The sequence below is a fragment of the Pungitius pungitius genome, chromosome 10, assembly GCF_949316345.1.
Source record: "Pungitius pungitius chromosome 10, fPunPun2.1, whole genome shotgun sequence".
In the NCBI taxonomy this organism is placed as follows: Eukaryota; Metazoa; Chordata; class Actinopteri; order Perciformes; family Gasterosteidae; genus Pungitius; species Pungitius pungitius.
Genome location: NC_084909.1, coordinates 2,489,598 through 2,511,457, shown reverse-complemented (window position 1 = coordinate 2,511,457; position 21,860 = coordinate 2,489,598). Strand labels below are relative to the sequence as shown.

At 41.4% G+C, this 21,860-nt stretch overlaps 3 protein-coding genes and 1 long non-coding RNA gene across 4 annotated transcripts; all 4 read right to left on the bottom strand.

The window, feature by feature from the left end:
* Positions 1–630: 630 nt before the first annotated feature.
* On the bottom strand, positions 631–1,755 carry LOC119228803 (trace amine-associated receptor 13c-like; the record flags this gene model as incomplete). Its single annotated transcript, XM_037488736.2, has 2 exons — positions 631–1,435; positions 1,610–1,755. Coding segments are annotated over 2 exons (951 nt in total), but the record flags the coding sequence as incomplete, so codon positions are not given.
* Positions 1,756–6,378: 4,623 nt separating this feature from the next.
* Positions 6,379–8,587, bottom strand: LOC134132822 (uncharacterized). Its single transcript, XR_009957003.1, has 4 exons — positions 7,951–8,587; positions 7,767–7,860; positions 7,087–7,158; positions 6,379–6,542 (listed from the first exon to the last, which is right to left on the bottom strand). It is a non-coding gene; the product is annotated as an uncharacterized LOC134132822 (long non-coding RNA).
* Positions 8,588–11,536: 2,949 nt separating this feature from the next.
* Positions 11,537–14,854, bottom strand: LOC134132789 (trace amine-associated receptor 13c-like). The gene is made up of 3 exons (XM_062564869.1): positions 14,739–14,854; positions 12,470–12,583; positions 11,537–12,332 (listed from the first exon to the last, which is right to left on the bottom strand). The coding sequence occupies exons 1-3, from the start codon at positions 14,852–14,854 to the stop codon at positions 11,537–11,539; spliced, it is 1,026 nt and encodes a 341-aa protein (XP_062420853.1).
* A 3,556-nt stretch (positions 14,855–18,410) lies between these two features.
* LOC119228299 (uncharacterized) lies at positions 18,411–21,488 on the bottom strand. Its single transcript, XM_037487654.2, has 5 exons — positions 21,236–21,488; positions 20,798–20,918; positions 20,361–20,566; positions 19,978–20,129; positions 18,411–19,170 (listed from the first exon to the last, which is right to left on the bottom strand). The coding sequence occupies exons 1-5, from the start codon at positions 21,291–21,293 to the stop codon at positions 19,093–19,095; spliced, it is 615 nt and encodes a 204-aa protein (XP_037343551.2). The 5' UTR covers positions 21,294–21,488; the 3' UTR covers positions 18,411–19,092.
* Positions 21,489–21,860: the final 372 nt, after the last annotated feature.

Below are 21,860 nucleotides of genomic sequence, written 5' to 3'. Positions count from 1 at the left end.
TAGAAAGCATCAACGCCATGTTGCATATTCTAAGGTTTAAGTTTTCCAGTTTTTCCTCGCAATATTATTTGTATAGTGTAATGTAATTAATTCATGATCCATTTAAATTAATCCATCATTTTAAGAAATATTAAAACTCCCTTTGTGGGTCGATATAGTGACTCACTTATACGATAGCTTACTTACATAACATGCTGCTATGGAAAAATCAGTAAACCCTGATTACCCTAATTTCAATAAAAAGATTAAGTAATAAAAGATTATAATTTTATTCATCGATACAATATATTTATCATGTATTAAATTAGTTTATTTACATTTAGTCACATGATCCGAAAGCAAAACTCTATTACATTTGATGTTTTTTTTCAATTTTTTTCACAAGTTCTTGCCCCACTGAATAGTTTCATGATGAAGGATAGCAGCAGCAGGGTAACAAAAGGAAAAACCAGAGGGGATAGTGTTGTACAACACAGTTGTACCATGTTCTTGTAGGTCTGTCCAGCGACCTGAGAAAGAAAATTGTAAACTCTGGCAAAATTGAGGTAAAAAGGAAATCTTGCTTGAGGTGAATAAAATACAGCATATTGCTGTTCAGCCGGTTTATGTTTAGACCCATGCAGCGTGTCTCTAAAGCATGTTGGTCCGACAGGAACCAGGCTTCAGTATCTCAAGTGTAACAATGACCTTAATTGATTTTCTGAACCAGGGGTAGAGAATGGCATAGATCAGAGGGTTGAGACAGGAGTTAAACTGAAACAACCATATTACAAAGGTTACAGATGAAGTTGTGTACAACTTATTTTGGGATGTAAGAGCGAAACAATAATATGGGCAAACGCATATTAGAAACACAACTACAACAACACCAAGATTCCTTGCTGCTTTCATTTCAGACTTTTTGGCAGTTATTTTGTTTTTAACAACTGCAATGTGAGACCGCATGGCACGAGCCTGATACACAGCCACCCCAAATATTCTAATATATAGAATGATTATAACAATAATGGGAAAAATGAATGTAACAATTAGATCAATAAGATTAGCGATGTAGTTCATTTCAAAGACACACTCTCCTATGCAGGAGTTATACCTGCCTGGTTGTTGCAAGTTATTTTTCAGCAACAGACTGTTAAATAAAGCAGCAAACATCCAACACAGACAAACACAGACTTTAACGCTTTTTGGTTGGATTTTGGTTAAGTAATGCAGAGGATAACAAATAGCCACATATCGATCCACTGATATGAGCACCATGGTTACTACTGATGACGAGCTAATAATGGATAACAGGACCAACCAAAGAGAACACATGAGATCACCGAGCAACCAGCAGCCATCTATTATCATTATTTGAAAGATCATGAAGAGGCCCACGAAGAAATCTGAGACGGCCAGAGAGAGGAGGAGGAGGTTGGTGGGGGTGTGAAGCTGCCTGGAGGGAAACAAATATTGATTTTGGGATCAATGATCATGGCATTAATCAGTTAGATATAAATACACAATAGAATGAGAAAAAAGAATTAGCAAAATCTACAAATTTGTAATTAGGCAACACATGTTTAAATTCACAAATTTTCACAAATAAATGAAAAAAACATTTTACTACTTGAAGTGGGAGATGGAGATGATAACCAGCAGGTTGAGAGCTACAGTGAGCAGAGAAATGGAGGACATCAAAATGTAAATTAACATTCTTTCAACATGAGGACGAGTTGGCTTTTTGCAGGAGGTGTTGATGAGTTGTGGAAAGCAAAGTTCCGTTCCCACCAAGGTTTCCATCACTGAGAGGAGAAGCTCCAGAACAGCTTCAGCTGACTGGCCAAAGCTTCTCGTCTTACAACTGATTTGTCTCTTTACGTTAGGTCCACCTCACCCCACCTATCTCATCATCTCTGCTGTTGTTTTTTTCTCCATGGAGATTGAAGAACAACAACTTCTGGCGGCTGGTCCACAGAGGGCAATGGGGCCCCACCATGAGCAACTGAAAAAAAAAACTTTATTTTCTTTATTATATTAAAAACAAATTTTACAAATAGTCAATATTTGAATTTGTTTGGATTATATTCTGGTAATATTTGTAAAATAATATATCTGCACAAAATATATTTTTCCAGCACGTCCTCTCCACTTGGCTCGGTCCCATCACTAATAAAGTTAATGAGTGATATTATAATTCCAGAAAATACATTGAGATTTGGGCTTTCCCTTCGCCGCCCTACGCTGTGCTCTTATCGGGGTGAGTCTCCAACGCGCTGTTTAACAACATAAAAAGAGCGAACACCGGCAGTGTCCTGCTCGACTCGACCCAAAATCGGTAAGAGAAAAAACCTACTGCCGTAGAAACTAGAGTTAAAACAGCTGGACCCAGATCAGCACCCAGATATATTAAATATATATATATATTTATATTTATATATTTAATATATTTGTCCACTGATCTGTGATAGAAGTGTAACTATTAGATTCCAATCAATCCAATGATAATTATAGGTGATATCGCTGAATCGCTGTGTATTTTCCTGTCGAAATACGGCGAGCCGGCAGCGACGTGCGGTGCTTCCTCTCGGATTGCGCAATCGCTCACAAACCCGGTTGAGCTGCTCATGTTTTTGCTCAATTTGATGTTGTGTAATGACTCTATATGTCACCAATGAAATGTTTGTACAAACTATTATTATATTTCCGTAGACTCCATAGTCTGGGTCATGTATTCCACCTATATTTATAACATGTTGATCTGACAAAATCCCAGGGTGAAAAAGCAGGAAGGAAGCCAGCTAGACGTCAGCCTCCCCCTTACAGCTATTTCACTGCAGTGTGAGGCAGTACCTCTGCATCACTGAAGAGGGCGTGTGTGAACAAACTGGCTTGTTCTGCTATCCTTCTTCTAGCATATGCAAACTAACAGTGTTGAAGTAACGCGAAAGTGCGTTTATTTTTTTTCTCTGTCAGTGAAAATGGAAGATTATATAAATAAGCTATAACAGTTCTCAAAACTGGACTTTGCATCAAAACTGGAAGTGATAAATAATTGAAGACTCATGATGGAGCTGAAGGATTTGCTTCAAACAACGGGACAGGAGATAACACGTTCTTTTCAAACAGAGTGGTACAACCGAAAAGACTGGCTTTGCCTCAGTAGACACGAGAGTTCAACTACTCACATTCAAAGCCAAATTGGTGCCAAAACTTTTGGAAGTGCAAGGATAGATTTGGCTTTGGACGAACAGCAGAGGCTAAATATTAGCGTCCACAATGCTACGGTAAAGGAAAACCGAGAGCTTTTAAAAGACCTCCTTAATGGAATTTGCTTCCTAGCCAAACAGGAATTATCATTTTGCGGTAACAATGAGAGTACCACCTCTTCTAATCGTGGCAACTATGTAGAACTATTACATGCTTTGCTGAGAAAGATAATAGGTTAGCTAGACCTGTGATGCTCAACTGGTGGGTCGTGACCCACTTTGCAAGGGAAAATAAAAATTAGAGAAAAAAAAAAAGATTTATCCTCTGATTTTATTTTGAAGGGACTTTTTTAATGCATCGGAGTGTCGTTTTTTTTGCCGGCTCGACCGTCCATGTTTTCAGCAGCGTGTGCCAGGTTGGGTCAAACCATTCTGATATGGGGGAGACATTGGGTTTTTAGGATAATTAACATACATGCCAAATCTCCCGATTTTTTCGGGACACTCCCGAATTTCAAGGACCCTCCCGAAAATCTCCCGGACCGACCTTTCTCTCGAATTTCTCCCGATTTCCACCCGGACAACAATACCACAGCTGTGCCGCTATAAATTTACCAGTCTTCCTTGCCCAAATATGGCCATTATCTATTTCTGTGTAAAGATTGCTGATACAGGATATTACCATTAGTCAATGTGCAAGCAGCCAGTTTAATGGTGAATTTACGCTACTCTGTGGAATTCATCTATTTGTGAATCTGACTTGGAAAGAGTCAGTGCCTCCACAGCCACAAACCTCACCGCACGTCACTGGCACACATGGCGCTTCTGTAGCGACTTCTACACTTGGATGTGTGCATCTCGACTACTAGGCCTTCCGACAACACAGCTAGTGTGCCCTCCTATCTTTGCTAAGTTTAACCTGATCTAACTCTGTTTTGCTTTCTCTCTGAAGCAGAGCAGACTTGAATCATTGAAAACTCTCAGTTCGTCAAAAATACACATGGTGAATGTTCACTGATTAGGGTGTGAAGGTGCTCAGTGTTTTGCATTTTGAGGAGTTTCGGCTGAGGGCAATCAACCCTTTTGTTTCCTAGCGACGGTGGAGTGGTCAGCGCAGCCGTAGCCGACTTCCACTTAAGAGGGAGTAATTAACTAGGTTGGGTGAATCGTTAGCTTCAGCGTTTGCGAATACAAGCAGGACAAAGACAAGGGAGTCTTTCGTGGTAGTCAAGACGAGCAGGACAAAGACAAGGGAGTCTTTCGTGGTAGTCAAGACGAGCAGGACAAAGACAAGGGAGTCTTTTGTGGGAGTCAAGACGAGCAGGACAAAGACAAGGGACTCTTTCGTGGGAGTCAAGACGAGCAGGACAAAGACAAGGGAGTCTTTCGTGGGTGTCAAGACGAGCAGGACAAAGACAAGGGAGTCTTTCGTGGGTGTCAAGACGAGCCGGACAAAGACGGGAGTCTTCGGGGCAGCTGAGTGCGGCGCCTTTTCATGCTAATTTGGAATAATGTGTTTGACCCCTGTATCTGTACCTGTTTGAATATCTTTCCGCAGATACTACGGCCCTCAGGCTAGATCTGCTCTTCATCATAACCTCTCCTCTTACCTATCCCACCCGCTCCACACATGTCCAGGTTGTTACTTGTTACAAGTGAAAATGGCCATCCGCTCATCCTCCTAACATCCCGACAGGGAAGTCATCTGACCTTTTACTCCTATTTTCTTCTTTTGCACTGTCACTCAATCCCTCTCCTACTTACAAAGCCGGCAATCACCATGACTACATCATCACTAGAAACTGCTCTACCACTAACCGCACTGTAACTCCATTTCACGTCTCTGATCACTTCTTGATCTACTACTCTCTTCCACTCTGTATAACCAACGACCCCGCCCCATCAGCTAACTCTGTACCTGTCCTGGTCTGGGCGGTGCCACTCCCACCAATTGATCTGCACGGCTGAAAGGCATCTCGCTAATCACCTCCAGGCCTTATATTCTCTAGCCTTCCACACAATCCCTGCCAGATTGTCAGTTCACCAACCAGGAACTAACACAACCGCTCCTTCGCGCCACCAGCTTGTGTACTATTTATGCTCTCCTGTTTGCTCCAGTCTCAGGTTCTCTGCCACTCCAGACTCCTGCCTGTCTCTTCTCTCCTTTTTTCTGCTTCTATGTCTGGTGCCAAAAGTTCTTTCTACCAATCCAGAATTGAGTCCTCGTTTTCTATCTCAAACCTCCTCCAACCCCCAGTCCTCCTCCCCCCTCCAATCTTTTTCTAAGAGAATTTGTCAGCTATTTTAAATATAGGTGACGTACGCTTTTATTTTTCTAACCTACCTCGTTCTACCTGACTCCCCCCTGTCTTCTAACCAAATCCATACCTTGGTAACCTCTGCCTGTCCCACCACCTGCCCTCTTGACCCCATTCCATCGCTCTTAATCTGTTCCTCACCTGTCTCATTAATAATGCTCTATTAACTGTTAGGCTATTTTCACAACTCTCTGAAGAAGTCCATCCTCAACCCTTCTCAAGAAAACCACTACAGACCGGTATCTCTTCTTTCCCTTCTGTCCAAAACTATGGAACGTGCAATCTATAACTAACTCTCCTCCTATCTCCACCGTAAGAACCTTCTTCCCACATGGAAAGAACCTATATAAACATATATGTTTTAATATATGTTTTGATATAGGTAATTGATATATGTGACATATATAAAATTGGCCGTTTTCCTATATGTTATAATATATATGTACATATATGCGCCACATATATGCGCGCATATATGCGACATATATATATGTGACATATATAAAATTGGCCGTTTTCCTATATGTTATATATGTACATATATGCGCCACATATATGCACGCATATATGCGCCACATATATGCACGCATATATGCACCACATATATGCACGCATATATGCACGCATATATGCGCCACATATATGCCCACATAAATGCCCACATATATGCACGCATACATGCGCCACATATATGCCCACATATATGCACGCATACATGCGCCACATATAAGCCCACATATATGCACGCATACATGTACACATATATATACATGCATAAATGTACCTATATAGGTACATATATGTACATATGTCCACCTATAAGTAAAATTATTAAAATCCAAACTAGGAAACAAAAATAAAAGCCCAAAATGTGGAAATTTACATTATTTATTTAAGGACTATCAAAATGTACAAAAATGACAACAACAAAAAAAAAAAAAACATTTCATGGATCTTCGCATCTCTGCGAGCTTGGAATTTATAGCTGTTCCTATCTGCCCTCGGCTGGCTGCCGGCCATTTCTTCAATGTAGCATCTAGAGAAGACAAAAATAATTAGACAATATAATAATATTGTAACAATAATGAGCGAATGGCATTCAGCTATCTGTTCTGAATTAACAAATCCTGACTTTTTAAACACATTCCGTGTTCTCTGGGCTGGGCTTTGAGCAAACAAGACCTTTTGTTTCACACACACACACACACACACACACACACACACACACACACAATATATATTATTTATGAACACTTCAGACAACAACAATATGCCATGAGGTTATTTGCAACAATATATGTTCTACAAAATAGAGGACTACACACCGTACAGCACATTAAGGGCAATACCCCAGAAATGTGGCTTTAGAAAAGGAAAGGTGGGATCAAAAAGTGAGCAAGCAATGAATTAGTATTATAGGTGCTAAGCAGATACAGTAACAATAATGGGTGCCCTACCCTTATCCAGTCTCCATTGATGCCTAATATACATTGATACAAGTAGGCTATGGTTAAAGTGGTGAACTTATAAAGTCTTAAAAGTTTTGTTTTCCCTTCTCAACACTTTATGCATTTACTCACCAATAATGGCTGCCTTTTTAATTTTATCCAGGGCAACCAGCTGCTCCCCGTCCCCTCTGGTTGGCTTCCCACCTTAAAGTAATATTTCAAAATTATTATGAAAGGCGGGTAAAATGAAGGTGGAGTAAGCAAGAGTTTTTTTTATATATATACACACACACATCACATTTTCTTGAGGTGCAAGGAAATACAAAAATAGCAAGTAAAAAAGCGATGGTATGCCCGCACACAAACATGATTTATTCCACTGCATGTAACGCCTCGGCTCGGCTCGCTTTGCTTTTCCACTGCGTGGTACGACTCGTCTCAGTACGGCACAGAAGTACCACTTCAGTGTGTTCATGTCACGTTTAAAGTACCGTTACGGTACGCTTAGAACATCAACAGACCAGGTACCATTTAAAGCGAGCCGTACCATGCTGTACTATGCAGTGGAAAAGTGCCATAATTGGATCCTACAAAGCATACAGTTTATACTCATCCTTACTACATAATGTTATTCACCTGTGGTTTCGCTGAGTTTTTAGTTGTTGCCGCAGTCTTGTTAGAGAAGAAAAATATCTTTTCAACAATTTTATGCATGTGGGGCAAGTAAATTACATATTACCACTAACTATCCAAACATAAAAATCTCTATAGCTTAGTTAATAACACACACTGAATGCAGACTGGTAGTGTACCTTGTTCTTTGTGTCATGACGCGCCTCATCATCCACTTTCTCCTCCTCCTCCTCCTGTCTCGTATTTAGAAACATTTTTCTTTTTCACGACAACCTTTGGAGGGAGAGGGAGAAACAGAGGAACCATGAATGTATTGTAATGTAATGTAACAGCACACACACAGGATGCAGACAGGTAGTGTACCTTGTTCTTTGAAAGTCTGTCATGACCCTCCTCCTGCTTCTCACCCTCCTGGTGCTTATTTTTGGAAGACCCTCCCTTTTTACTGTCAACCCACAAGACACTGACTTTTAGCCCAACTCTTATTAACTTGCGTTACACCACCTTGCACATATATCTTGGCAAAGCACATTAAATCATCATAGATGACACAATTACAAACCTACAAACATACACATTAAGAAACAAGAGAGGGGAGATAACTTAAACTAAAGCACCAATTGGTGCAGTCAGTTACCTTTTTTTAAGCCTTCTCAGTCTTCCCCTGCCGAATTAAGAGACTTAACATTAACATTAGCAAATAGCTAATGTTTGCTAATGTAGCTAACAGCCAGCATGCTAAGCTAGTCAGGTAACAAGATCCATTTTACACTTCTTTACGTGCGAGCCAAATTTAATGTAATATATACATAAAGAATGTAACATAACTTACTTGCCACGTCAATTTGGCTGGGTGAACCGGCCAGGGTTGGCGGCCGTTTCGCCCAGCTTCTCGTTTTGTTCAGTCGAGGCAAAAAAATCTTGAACTGAAAAGTTCCGGACACAGTCAATCGCCAAAATACTATGCGCCCCACTATCATCACCCTCAGTCCATTCAAGTAGTAAAAGCAGTAAAAATGGAGACATCAGCGTTTCGCTATGTCTCCATTTTTACTACTTTTTACTTAGTCCCAGCCGTTATCTTTCGGCGCGAAAGATACGATCGCAGCTGCATGTGAATGACGTCATCCACAAGCGGCCCAGCGCGGTTGATGACGTCATTCGCACGCGACGCTGTAGCGGAGCTGTACAAGTATCTCAAATTAAAGACATGTGTCTTCGTTAAAACCGTGTACGGAAATGTTGACATTGTGTTAAAATTAATTAACCACAGTGAAATGCTCAGATAGATATGGGATGATGATTACTTTTTTTTGCTACATTTAGACTAATGACCTTTCAGCCATTTAGAAACTGCATTAATGTGAATGTGTGGAAGTGACATTGCAAAAAAAAGGCTTGATTGACAAAATAAAAGAAAAACACGAGTGATGTTGTTATACATTTTCTTCTTTACCACTATCTTCATACATCTTCTTTACCACTATCTTCATACAAGAAATATTTGAAATTGTATAGCCATCATAGCTTTCCATCTCCGCTCACTTAATTGCCATAGTTAAATTCCATACCATCACATTACATGTGATACTAATTTCACGTGTTTGCATTTACACAAGTTCTTGCAGAATTTTTATTATAGTTAGTTCTTAATTAATGCTTTGATAATAATATGAGCTAGGCATCATGTATGACAGTATGACAGTGAGATATGAGCTACATAATGACCAGATCCTGCCATGAGCCATATAAGACATATCTTGTTTGTACATTGGGTGTACATTGGGCTTATATGTGGATATAAGAAATACAGGAGACCTATATGGTCTGTATATGCACATATAAGCACCACAATTTAGCCTTTATGTGGCATATATGCAACATATATATTGTCATATATGCGCATATATGTGGCATATATGCGCATATATGTGGCATATATGCACATATATGCTGCATATATGCGCATATATGCTGCATATATGCCCATATATGCTGCATATATGGGCATATATGACAATATATATGCCGCATATATGACAATATATATGCCGCATATAGGTCGCCTATATGTAGCATATATACGCATATATGCAGCATATATGTACCCTATATGCAGTATATATGTACATATATACTGCATATAGGTTTCATATATGTGCATATATCCACATATAAGGTTCTTTCCATGTGGGTTGACCTCCACCAGTCAGGCTTCAAGGCAGGCCATTCCACAGAGACTGCTCTCCTTGCTGTCTCAGAGAAACTCCACACTGCTAGAGTCGCCATTCTGTAAATGGATCGGGTCCAGTCTACATCCATGACATGGTCAAACCCTACATCCCAACCCGCGCACTCTGCTCTGCATCTGCCAAGTTGCTTGTTCCTCCCTCACTGAGATCAAAACACTGAGCAAGATCGTGACTTTTTCCTATCCTGGCTCCCAAATGGAGGAATAGCATGCTAATGGTCTGCGTTCTTCATATTCATTCAGAATGTTCGGCATACTGTAAATTTGATCAATGATTATGATTAAAACACCTGAATCAACTCACCTAAAGCTAAGGTGGGAAAAATTCAATACATTTCACTTTGGTTGTTACAGGATTTTAATAAGCCAAACCAATCACGGCCTGCCCGCTTTATGCTGATTGGACATTGCACACTGCAGGCTTTATACATAGGTTACCCATGACCCATGTGTGGGAGCCGCCGGGTCTGCCATTTCTACTTATATATAGCGATCAGGGACAGTGGTTCATGGAGTGGACAGGTTGTGCTGGAAAGTTGGAGGTCAGTGGTTCTAACCCTGGCTGCACAAGGCTGAGGCGTTCTTGAACTAGACACCCAATCCATAATTTTTCCCCAGGCAAAAATGCAAAAAACATGGGTTGTGAATGAAATAGAAGTTGCTTTGGAAAGAAAATGGTCAGCTAAAAACATGTAATACAAGATTTTACTTTCAATCTATTTTTCATGTATTAAATGTATTTATTTACATTTAAAGAAAGAGGGTTTACCTTTTGTTCTGGCCCAATAATTTGAGGTGAAAAGGGAAATCTTGATTAATAGGCACCATAAATGAAATTCTATTCTCTAGACATGCAGCATGTCTCTAAAGCATGTTGGTCCCATAGGAACCAGGCTTCAGAATCTGAAGGGTAACAATCACCGTAATGGATTTTCTGAACCAGGGGTAGAGAATGGCATAGATCAGAGGGTTGAGACAAAGACAGAGAGATGGAGGACAACAAAATGTAAATCAACATTGTTTCTAAGTGAGGACGAGTTAGCTTTCTGCAGGAGGTGTTGATGAGTTGTGAGACTGTTGTTATTGTCATCTTGAAAAGATGTTCAGTGAAAACAGGTTCATTACAGCCACAATGAACTATTTTCCGCTAAATATTTGTAATGTTTTACATAGAAACTAATCTATTTGAATTTTTCTAACATGATGGTTGTACATTTTACTTGTATTTGTTGATGGAATAATCTGGTTCACTTCAAAGTGATCAATTTCCCTCAGCTACCCGAGCGCAATTTTTTGTAAAATTATAGATGAAGGAGTCACAAAGTGTTATTTCAATAAAAATAAAACAAGCATATTTTTGCTAGGGCGGTGGGCGGTGAACATTTTTCTTCCTCAAAAGTGGGTCGGGACAGAAAAGGTTTGAAAACCACTAAGTTGCTAACAAAATCTGCCTCCTACAATTATTTTCTCTTCTTCAACAATTGTCACGTAATTTAAAAGCAAATTCTATTCCATTTAATATTTTTAAATATATTTTACAGACTCTTTTCTCGTCTTTATGTGATTGCACCTTCCACACTGAATAAGTTCATAAGGTACAAGGTGAAAATTGATATCTTAAATAGTTGCAGGATGAAAAAAATTCTGCAAATTACTGTCCAGGCTAAAGGTTTAAATATCGACCCATGCAGTGTGTCTCTAAAGCATGTTGGTCCGACAGGAACCAGGTTTCAGTATCTGAAGTGTAACAATGACCTTAATTGATTTTCTGAACCAGGGGTAGAGAATGGCATAGATCAGAGGGTTGAGACAGGAGTTAAACTGAAACAACCATATTACAATGGTTGCAGATGAAGTTGTGTACAAGTTATTTTGGGATGTAAGGGTGAAACAAAAATATGGACAAATGCATAACAGAAACACAACTACAACAACAGCAAGATTCCTGGCTGCTTTCAATTCAGACTTTTTAACAGTTACTTTCATTGTCACAACACACCGCATGGCACGAGCCTGATGCACAGCCACCCCAAATATTCTCATATGTAGAATAATAATAACAGTAATGGGAAAAAGAAATGAAACAATTAGATCAATAAGATTGGAGATGTAGTCAATTTCAAAGACACATTCTCCTATGCAGGAGTTATACCTGCCTGGATGTTGCAGGTTATTCTTCATCAGCAAACTGTAAAATAAAGCAGCAAACATCCAACACAGACAAACACAGACTTGAACTCTTTTTGGTTTGACTTTGGTGAAGTAATGCAGAGGATAACAAATAGCCACATATCGATCCACTGATATGAGCACCATGGTTCCTGCTGAGGACGAGGTAATAATGGATAACAGAATCAACCAAAGAGAACACATGAGATCACCGAGCAACCAGCAGCCATCTATTATCATTATTTGAAAGATCATGAAGAGGCCCACGAAGAAATCTGAGACAGCCAGAGAGTGGAGGAGAAGGTTGGTGGGGGTGTGGAGCTGCCTGGAGGGAAATAAATATTTATATTTGCGTCCATGTTATCATTCAGTCAGATATAAATACACAATACAAGAAAAATTAAATCAAGCAACACTTGATTCAATCTACCACTTTCACAAATAAATTAAACATGTCACTACTTGAAGTGGGAGATGGAGATGATGACCAGCAGGTTCAGAGCTACAGTGAGCAGAGAGATGGAGGACAACAAAATGTAAATCAACGTTGCTTCTAAGTGAGGACGAGTTTGCTTTCTGCAGGAGGTGTTGATGAGTTGTGGAAAGCAAAGTTCAGTTCCCACCAAGGTTTCCATCACTGAGAGCAGAAGCTGCAGAACAGCTTCAGCTGACTGGCCAAAGCTTCTTGTCTTACAACTGATTTGTCTCTTTACTTTGGGTCCACCCCTCCTACTGCATCACCTCCGCTGTTGCTTTTTTCTCCATGGAGATTGAAGAACAATAGTTTCTGTGCGTATCTTCTGTCCTGCATGATTATGACGTGTTTTGATGTTGACCTTTGGCCCTCCACCAAATGTCGTTTTCCTACGTTCAACTGTTCTGATGTCCAATGTGTTGCCTCCGGTTGGGCAGGGCATAGTGGTAATGTTTGGCTAATAGCTAGTGTGAAATTACATCATTGACATCAATAGAAGTAATAATAATTGCAAAGATAACTCACAAAATAAGTAAATAACGGGGCACCACCCTAAAAAGGGACCAATAGAGCTTTTTCACAAAAAACAGAAATGCGTATATCGTAATGTGGAAGTGGACGTCCTGTCAAGCGTCAACACATGAGGAGATAATTGAGTCTTCTCAACTTTGCTCACAGATTTACCCACACTTACATTTGCTGATGTTGCAAGACTGGTGGAGAAAAAAGGAACAAAATAAATAAATGGTACACATTTATTTGTCCATCAGTATCAAGTTTACTCAATTGAGAGCGATCAGGCTAACTGTTAGCTACTGAACCGTTAATTAGAAGGACAAATCATTAGCGTGTCCAATTAGACATACGGTATGTAGAGGATAGAGGATATAGAATACCTAAATAAAGCATTATAGTCTGCTTTTAATTAAGCATTGTGGTATCAATTTGTTCTGTATGGTTGTCAAAGTGAATGTCTTGTGTGTAGCGACAATAATGTTAAAGCCAAAAGCAGACGTCAACACCTGCCGTTTTTGGCACAGCTCAAACACAGGCTCCCTTATTCCTTTTTGGGGCGAAATTGTTCCAAGGAAAAAGACTAGAGCACACATGTCAGCAGACCGTCGGCTGTACTGTTCGCCAGCGCCACCCCCCCGTCAGCTGTTTGCCGGTCATCGGTTGACGTTTTGAGGTTGTGGATATGTTTTCAGCCAGCTTTACAGTACACATATCCACAGACAAATCACAGAAAACTGCTCCTTAAATTGTCACGCATTGAGCCCCCAGTTATCCAAAGCTTCCACTCCCATTTTGCTAGGGCGGTGGGCGGTGAACATTTTTCTTCCACTAAGTTGCTAACAAAATCTGCCTCCTACACTTATTTTCTCTCCTTCTCTTCTTCAACAATTGTCACGTAATTTAAAAGCAAATTCTATTCCATTTAATATTTTTTAATATATTTTACAATATTTGCTAGTATCAAAACAACAAGTAAAAACATTCATTCATGCATGGGGAGGGGGAGGTGTGTGTGTGTGTGTGTGTGTGTGTGTGTGTGTGTGTGTGTGTGTGTGTCTGCGAGATAAGGAGGGGAGAGCTCAGCAAGGGAGCTAGGTTTATGCTAAGCTACTGACCACATGGCAGGCCAAGTGTGGCTACGAGTCTTGTTTAACTCGGTTTCTGCTCAGTCCTTAGTTGCGGGGTTGATCAGGGGTCATGACGGCAGTTGGTTTTTTTGGTGGCACAACAGCTGTTTGTGTTCTTGTAACACGCAAGTTTCATCCAAGGAGGTAAAGGAAGCTTTTCCTTCTTAGTGTGCAGAAATGAAGACTCTCAGACTGACTTCTCAGGTGCAGCTCCAAAATGGTTTGGGTTAGAGAGGCCTAACCGCTGAAAGCTGGAGAGCCTGAATCCTTAATCCTGTCATCAACGCAAGCCGATTTGGAAAGTTGATCCGAGGTGATTTGAAGCTAATTGGCAAAATTTCGGGAGCAGGACCACTGCTCTTCCGTTTTTCCAAAAATACAGCTCTACCCACTGTTCTTGTTATCAAGTAGGTTAGTAGGCTTCTAAAACATTACCGAGGTCAGGACCACGCCACTTCCGGTTATTCAGTTCAGCACCAACGGCGTCTCCGTGATCTGGCTCATAGCTTTGTTCAATGTTGTCACGGCTGTATACTGCCGTCGTTGTTGTGTGTGTGTGCTCCTACAGGTGCGCTGCAGGGCCGTCCGAGGCAATCAGAGGGATTGGGTGCACCGGTGCACAGGTGTGCTCATCGACAAGATCGTCTTGCTTAGGGCCCTCGGGGGCTCCTTCGGCGTCAGGTCCCGGCCAGGACCGACGTGTTGTTCCGGCGTTGCGGCATAGCACATACCCCTTGAGAAGCGGACCTGTGTCCTAGTGTGGGAATAAAATGATTGTCTGATAACCGCCATGATCGTTGGTCCTCCTTCCTTTATTACTGCTCCCTAGACGGGACGTAACAAGTGGGGGCTTGTCCGAGATCGTGCGTTTGGATCCGTACGACTGTGTAGGAAAGAACGTGGTTTGTGCAGGAGGATTGAAGGTAGGATATTTGGGTTTAAAATATTTGTATTGTCCGCCTATTTTGGAAATCTGGTTTGGGTCAGTAACAAATGTAGACACAGGGTCTGGGGTCTGGGCTCTGTGGGACCAGGGCTGTGGTTTGTGATGGGGACTGAGGAGGTGGAGGAGGACGGGACAGGTGGATGGAGGCTGGAGGATGAACAAGCAGAGGAGGCCTCTTCAACATAAAAAACCCATTTCCTTAGCAACCTTCCATCAACCATATTCGTCTTCCCATTTCCTTAAATGCGTAACATTTCCATCATCAACTTTCTGAATTTTCCAACTTCCCTTTTCAAAACCCATCCATCATCATCTTTTGCTGCTGGGGAACGACCCCATTCTACATTATATTATCACATCAATTTTCTATTAGCGCATTTATCTAAACTATTTTCCACGGATGACAGAATAGAAACCTGCTTTTGTTTTTATTGCTAACAGGCACTTTTATTCATATTTGTTTCAGTAGCTCAGAGTAAAGAAAAGTTGGCTTTTAGGGATTTAAACTTAAAAAATAAATAATAAAAAAAACACCAGTCCGGGTTTGCTAGTCAAACGAATGTCGTCACACTCCTCCAACTCAAGTTGATCCATCTCGCAAAACCAAACTAATCCTGTAACGGACCAGGGCAGAGGACTTTGAGAAGAGTCATAGACTCCCTGTGCACAGTTTCAGGTCCAAACCTTGAGGAAAAAGACTTCTTGAGATCCGACTCGAAGGGCCAATTATGTTAGAAAAAGAGAAGACACGTCTGCCACTCAATTTCTGACCTGGAAAATACTATTGTTGTATTGCAGAATGTATAGCCCCTTTTTTCAATTAAAAATGAAAGATAATTGAAGTTTCTCTTGAACTCTCCCCATAGTGGTGGGCATAATTTCAAATGATTTTCCTGAACTCTTATATGTGTGTTTGAGTGAAAGCTTTTGTTGTGCTTCGAATGGCTTTGTGATGTCCTTGTGAACTTGTTGCTGCTTGCTACACTTGCTCTGTGTGTGTGTGTGTGTGTGTGTGTGTGTGTGTGTGTGTGTGTGTGTGTGTGTGTGTGTGTGTGTGTGTGTGTGTGTGTGTGTGTGTGTGTGTGTGTGTGTTTCACTTCCAAATTTTGTCTGATTTCTCCCAGCGTTCAGGGGCTGGTGCTGGGGCACACTGTGTCAGGTGGTGCAAGGGAGCACCGGATTTAGCTCTGACCTGGACCGAGTGTGACGTAACTTTCCTCACTTCGTACGGTCCAGTTCACCTGGGGTCCGCCCACTTTCTCTTGTGGACTCGGACCCTGACCCAGTCACCTATTTTCACCTGTGGTGGCTCTGGATTCACTGGATCGATCGCCTGGGCTCGAACAACCCGGTTAGAGAGAGCTTCAGTGGGAGAGTTTAGTGCCTTCACATATTGACTCATTTCTATTTCTAACACATCCAGAGGTGGCATATGACCTCCATCTCTGGGTGGTCCTGGCATCATTCTGCCAGTCTATGGGGTGAGAGGTGAATCCTCCCCTATGGTGATGAACTCATCGGCATCAGTACCAGGGGAAGAGCCTCTACCTATGTAATTTTGTTTACCACACACATCTTTGTGAGTTTGGCCTTGATTGTTTGGTTCGGTCTTTCGACTAGACCTTATGACAGTGGATGATACACCGACCCAAACTTGTGAGTTATTGCCCAGCGTCAGTTCCATCTTTTGCCGCAGGACCTGTCCCGGCGGACTCATCCCCAGTCATAAGTACAGACAGTTAATATTTATAACGTTTCTTTTGGTACAAATTCGCAATATTGTAGTCACCCAACACGTCAACCTGATAAGGCTCAGTTTTACGACGCGTGATCATTAAACCATCCTCTGCTGTCAAATTGTCGTGAACACATAGCAAGGACCAGACTTGAGACTTTAATCAAAGCAATATGACAATGTCTATTTGTGACAGGAGTACAGGGACGTCCATCCCTTCAGGCTCTCGGATCATCACGTCTCCTGTTGTTTATGAGTTCACTGCATACTTCAGATAGTTCGTGTGTGAGACATGTTAGTCTCAATATTCTGTTTTATCTACATTTGACCCTGGGAGTGTGTGTAGTTCTTTAGCAACAGGTTCACTCAATATTAAGGCTGTTTTGCGTGTGAGCCAGTCCCATGTATGGACGTGACCCTGAGAGTGCGTGCAGCCTTTTTATCAACATGTTCGTGTGCTCTGGGTCATACACAGCCTCCACTCATTATTATTATTCAATTATTGTTGAAGTGTAATTGTGCGTGAGTCCAGCTCGCTCCGCTGAAACAACCTGCAAGCGTAAATGAACGCCTCGTGTCGTTTCTGCTGCTGATGTTTTATCTGTCTTACAGGGATAATTTATTTTTGTTGCTGTGGGAACATTCCTGGGACCCGTAGCACATACACAATCTCTTGTTAAACAGAAATAGCCACACATGCTAATCTAACTTTTGCCCAGACACAGCCTTGATAGGGTTTGCTGTGTTTCCTCCCCACCAAGAAGGAAAACTTCCTCTAGAAGATGTTTTCCTTCTTGGTGAGCTGCTTGGGCCGGAAGTGAAGATTTGGGGCGGCCCGACTTCCTGGGAGCAGTTAGAAAATGGTTCGGGTTAGAGAGGCCCAACCGCTGACAGCTGGAGAGCCTGAATGCTTAATCTTGTCATCGACAACCTTGCACTGACCATCGTCAGTGTGGAAAGCTTGATTTGACCTTGTACTGACAAGGACCAGTGCAGAAAGCTAGTTTGAGAGAGGGAACTCACACTCCACAGAGGGGGCCCTGTAGTGCCTGTGGCTTGACCAATCAGGAAAAGTCTTGCATTTATCACCTTTATTGTCTGATGACAAGTCAGTGTCATGTAGAGCGGGCTGTCTGCATTTTTTATGCTCTTTCATTAGCAGGAGACATTAATTGTGTTGTTTACAAACCTTATGCAGAGAAAATATCTCTGTTTTGAGTTTGGCAATATTATGCTGGAGGCTCTGGCTTTTCGTCATGATGGCATATATTTGTCCGATGTATGCCATTTTTGAGCAGAGGCCTAAAAACGGCTTGGTTAGAGAGTGGTTAAAACTGCACCCTTTATTCCTCCTGGGACGACTGTGGAATAAGAGCTGGACTTCAAACGATCTGTGAAAACTATGAAATGCGCAAACATGGAAAACCAAATGTACCCAAAGTGGAGTGATATTTATCTGAACAAATGATTATTTGAACAAAAGGAGGCAATTCTTGGTTTTATTGACCAGTTTAGCCATTTCCTCTTTGCCAGACAAAGAGATAGATAGAGGTAGAAAACTAAACTCTCTTGTAGTTACGTAATGCTAACTAAATCTGCCTCCTACACTGTCCGTTTCTCTCCATCCCTCTCGTTCACACACATTGTCAAACACACACACACACACGTTGACGGACTCAAGCCCGTGAGACTCGACTACACAACAAACATCAACATTGTGTCATCGCTCTCTTGTGAATCGCTCTCATTAAGGATTCACACCTCCTTGTATCTATGTCAGATGATTGCAAACTGTTTATTGTCAGAGGGATCGTTCCAGTCATCATACATCTTCCAATGTCAACACATGATCTAAATTAAACACATGATGCAAACTCTATGAGGAGACAAAGAATTTCACTCGTCAACATATGATGCAACCTCCTCTGACAAGTCCAACAACTACACAACAAGTCCTCTTTAAAGTTGTACAAAGATTTATGATTCATTTCATTCTGAATTAAGATTTCCAGGCATTGTTAATCCTCTTTAAGTATAACTCCATATGTTTAAAGATGGCCTAATGCGTCATCTATACCAAGAAACGTATAGCACAAGCAAAATTGGATTAAAATTTGACCTCTGAATGAACGAACATTTTCTAATGCAAAAGCTGGAAAAGATGGATTTGATTTGTTTTGTTTTTATCTGCTCAAATGGAGAAATGTGTGCATTTCGAGCGTATTCCATGTACCTGTTCCCGCTCTCATTGCATTGAGCACGAGGCCGGTGGCGGACCAAGAGGAGTCACAGAGGTGGATTCCTTGGCCGAGGAGCTTTCCTCATTTCTACGTAGGTGGAGTTCCCGGCTTCATCCTTGCTGCACTGAAGCACAGAAACAGAAAAGTAACGGTTACCTAAAGTTCTCTTTCCTTCACCAAGGTGTAGCTCAGTGAAAGCGTCATACGGCGGGTGAGACTTTTAGCTGCAATAGCTAAAGATTTACTTGGTACTAAACAGAGAACATCACATGAACAGAGTCGATGCAAAGTCACACTAAGACTAAGTTTAACAATGAGGCCCCCTATAATTTAAAAGAATTCCAAACTCTGAGTTTCTGTCTGCAAAATTGTGGTAAAGTCACACTAAGACTAAGTTTGTAAATGAGCCCATTTTCATTTCTTTTCATTTTGGCCCCTTTTGGTAATAATTCAAAACTGTGCCAAATTGTGGTGAACGAACAACACATACCAGCGTGTCATCATTCAAATGTTCACCCTTAATTTTTTATTCATTTTCCTGCGAAAAACAGCAACCCTTGTTGATTTCTGCTCGTTACATCCACGCAGTCTTTTCAAAGTTAACTTCCATCTCACAGCAACAACAAGAGTTGGTTTGTGATGAGGAAGTACTTCAACTATTAAAGCATCAGCACGGACTTATCGTTCCACACTGGGACACTGAGTGTTATACACAAAGGGATTTATGGGATACCTACGAATAACACGGTATTATTTATGTCGATACTTTAAAATGAAACTATCCTGGAACATTCATTAAAACCTCTGATTCGGCTCAAATTGCGGTCGAAATGTTTCCCTAAATGTAGACAGTAATTCACAAGGTGTTCTTTGAGTGTTTTGTTGTTTCCTTTTTATTCTCAGGGACAGAAAGACAAACAGACATAGTCACCCTGAGTCTGATGTAGAAGGAGGTGATGACACAGCTGTACAGGAACATCAGAGCCAGCAGGCCAATCGCAATCCAGAAGGTCTCAAGAGACGGAGGAGACGGAGGAGGAGAAGAAGGTGAAGGCTGATTCAAGCAGGCCGCTTCCTTTTGACCTGAAAAATTAAAAACCTGGTTTATTTCCTGCTTTTACTGTATATAAAAGTCAGTGTTTGACCAACTGCACGGATCCTATAAAAAGTTTCCAAAACATCAACAATGAACAGAGTAGTATCTGGAAAGTCAACATCTAAAATTCAAGCCCCTTTAAGCTGTATTTAACATTTGAGGAAATATGAAATCGGAAACACTTTGTTGATTGAGACCGTATTGCGTGCGGAACCTACTCGGCAGCAGTTGGGTGGGCGTTCCCGTCCTGGTGAGGTCGAGGTTGTCTTTCTTCACTGTGAACACACACTGATATTTCACGGCCATGGCCTCCGGCCCGATGTTGAGCAGGATGAAGAGCCATTTCTGGGGACTCGCTCGGAGCATGGCGATGTTCTCGCAGTCCGTCCTCCCCTTCTGGCACAGCAGACTAGCTTTGTTTGTGCTGTGAGCGGACAAAGAGGATTTTAGAGAACGTCGTGGTAGCACAACGGGCCAAGAAATAGTCTGTGACATAATGTCATGAAATGGCTAACTGTGATCCACAAAGTGCTGAATGTGTCAAACTTTAACACCACCGTAGTTTTGTCATTTCATTATTGGATTGTTTGCACAGCGTGCGATGAACTGTTTATGGAGGTGATGCATTAAAAAGAAATGATGACAGGATACGTACACTGACAAGGCGCTGAGTCGAACATCTTCGACGGAGCTGGCGTTGGCCGTGTGTTCACAGCTGATCGAGGCCGACCCGTCTGGGTTTACGCTGCGATACTGAGGTTGAATCACCTTAAAACCTGACGGGAGAACAGGATTCAGGATTCTTTGTGCATTTTCCACAACAACAAATTGCTACACAAAGGTAGATGTTTTCAGTCCGTGCATTATTGTGTAATAGACTGAAAAATGCTCAAATCTATTCTTTGATATGTGTTAAAATCCTCATTGTGTCTGCTGTGTGACAACAAATCATTTTACTACAACAACAGCATGTGCCAAAAAAAGGTGACTTATGCTGCTTTCATTTGTCACATTTGCTTAACTTAGTACAACACGCATTAGAAAACCCATGAAAAATCGCTCTCGACGGTTTTTGATGGTTCGAGAGTCCTACCGTGGCTCCGGTGGAGGATGCAGCCGAGGGGAATAGTGAAGATGATGAAGATGTTCATCTTGTGATGATATCAGCGGAGAACCTGACAGTCCTTCACAGCACAATAAACACTCAAGAAGCTCATTCTCATGCCGAGCTCTTGATTGAACAGGAAAAGGGAAGGTTTGTGGTTAAATGTTAGCTGTGAGCTAACCATAGTATTTGTTACCCTGGGGGCCTCGTGACTTTAAAAACTTCACACTCAACCGTCACTCTGATGTTCGCAAAGTGTCTGTGGGTAGGAACAAAAACATCACACCACTTCCTGTCATTAGTTTGATTCAGGGAAAAAAAGTATAATTTTTTTTTTAAATGTACTTTTTTTTTTAACCGATTAGGCCGAGCTGGGGGTTTTTTTGTTCTCATTTGCCTCCTCCCCTGTTTCCACTCTCCACTACCTCGATTTGATTCAGCATAACTGCAGTCAGCAGTTTAAGTCCACATCCTGTTTTTCAGAGTTGTGCTTCTGTGAAATCTGCGCGTGAGACAAACTGCGACCACAGACGTGATCAGAATGAGAAGCTTGAACTTTTCCCTCTGACTGATTGCTTTTTTCAGGGAGGATAAAACTGAGTCTTGTTCTTCT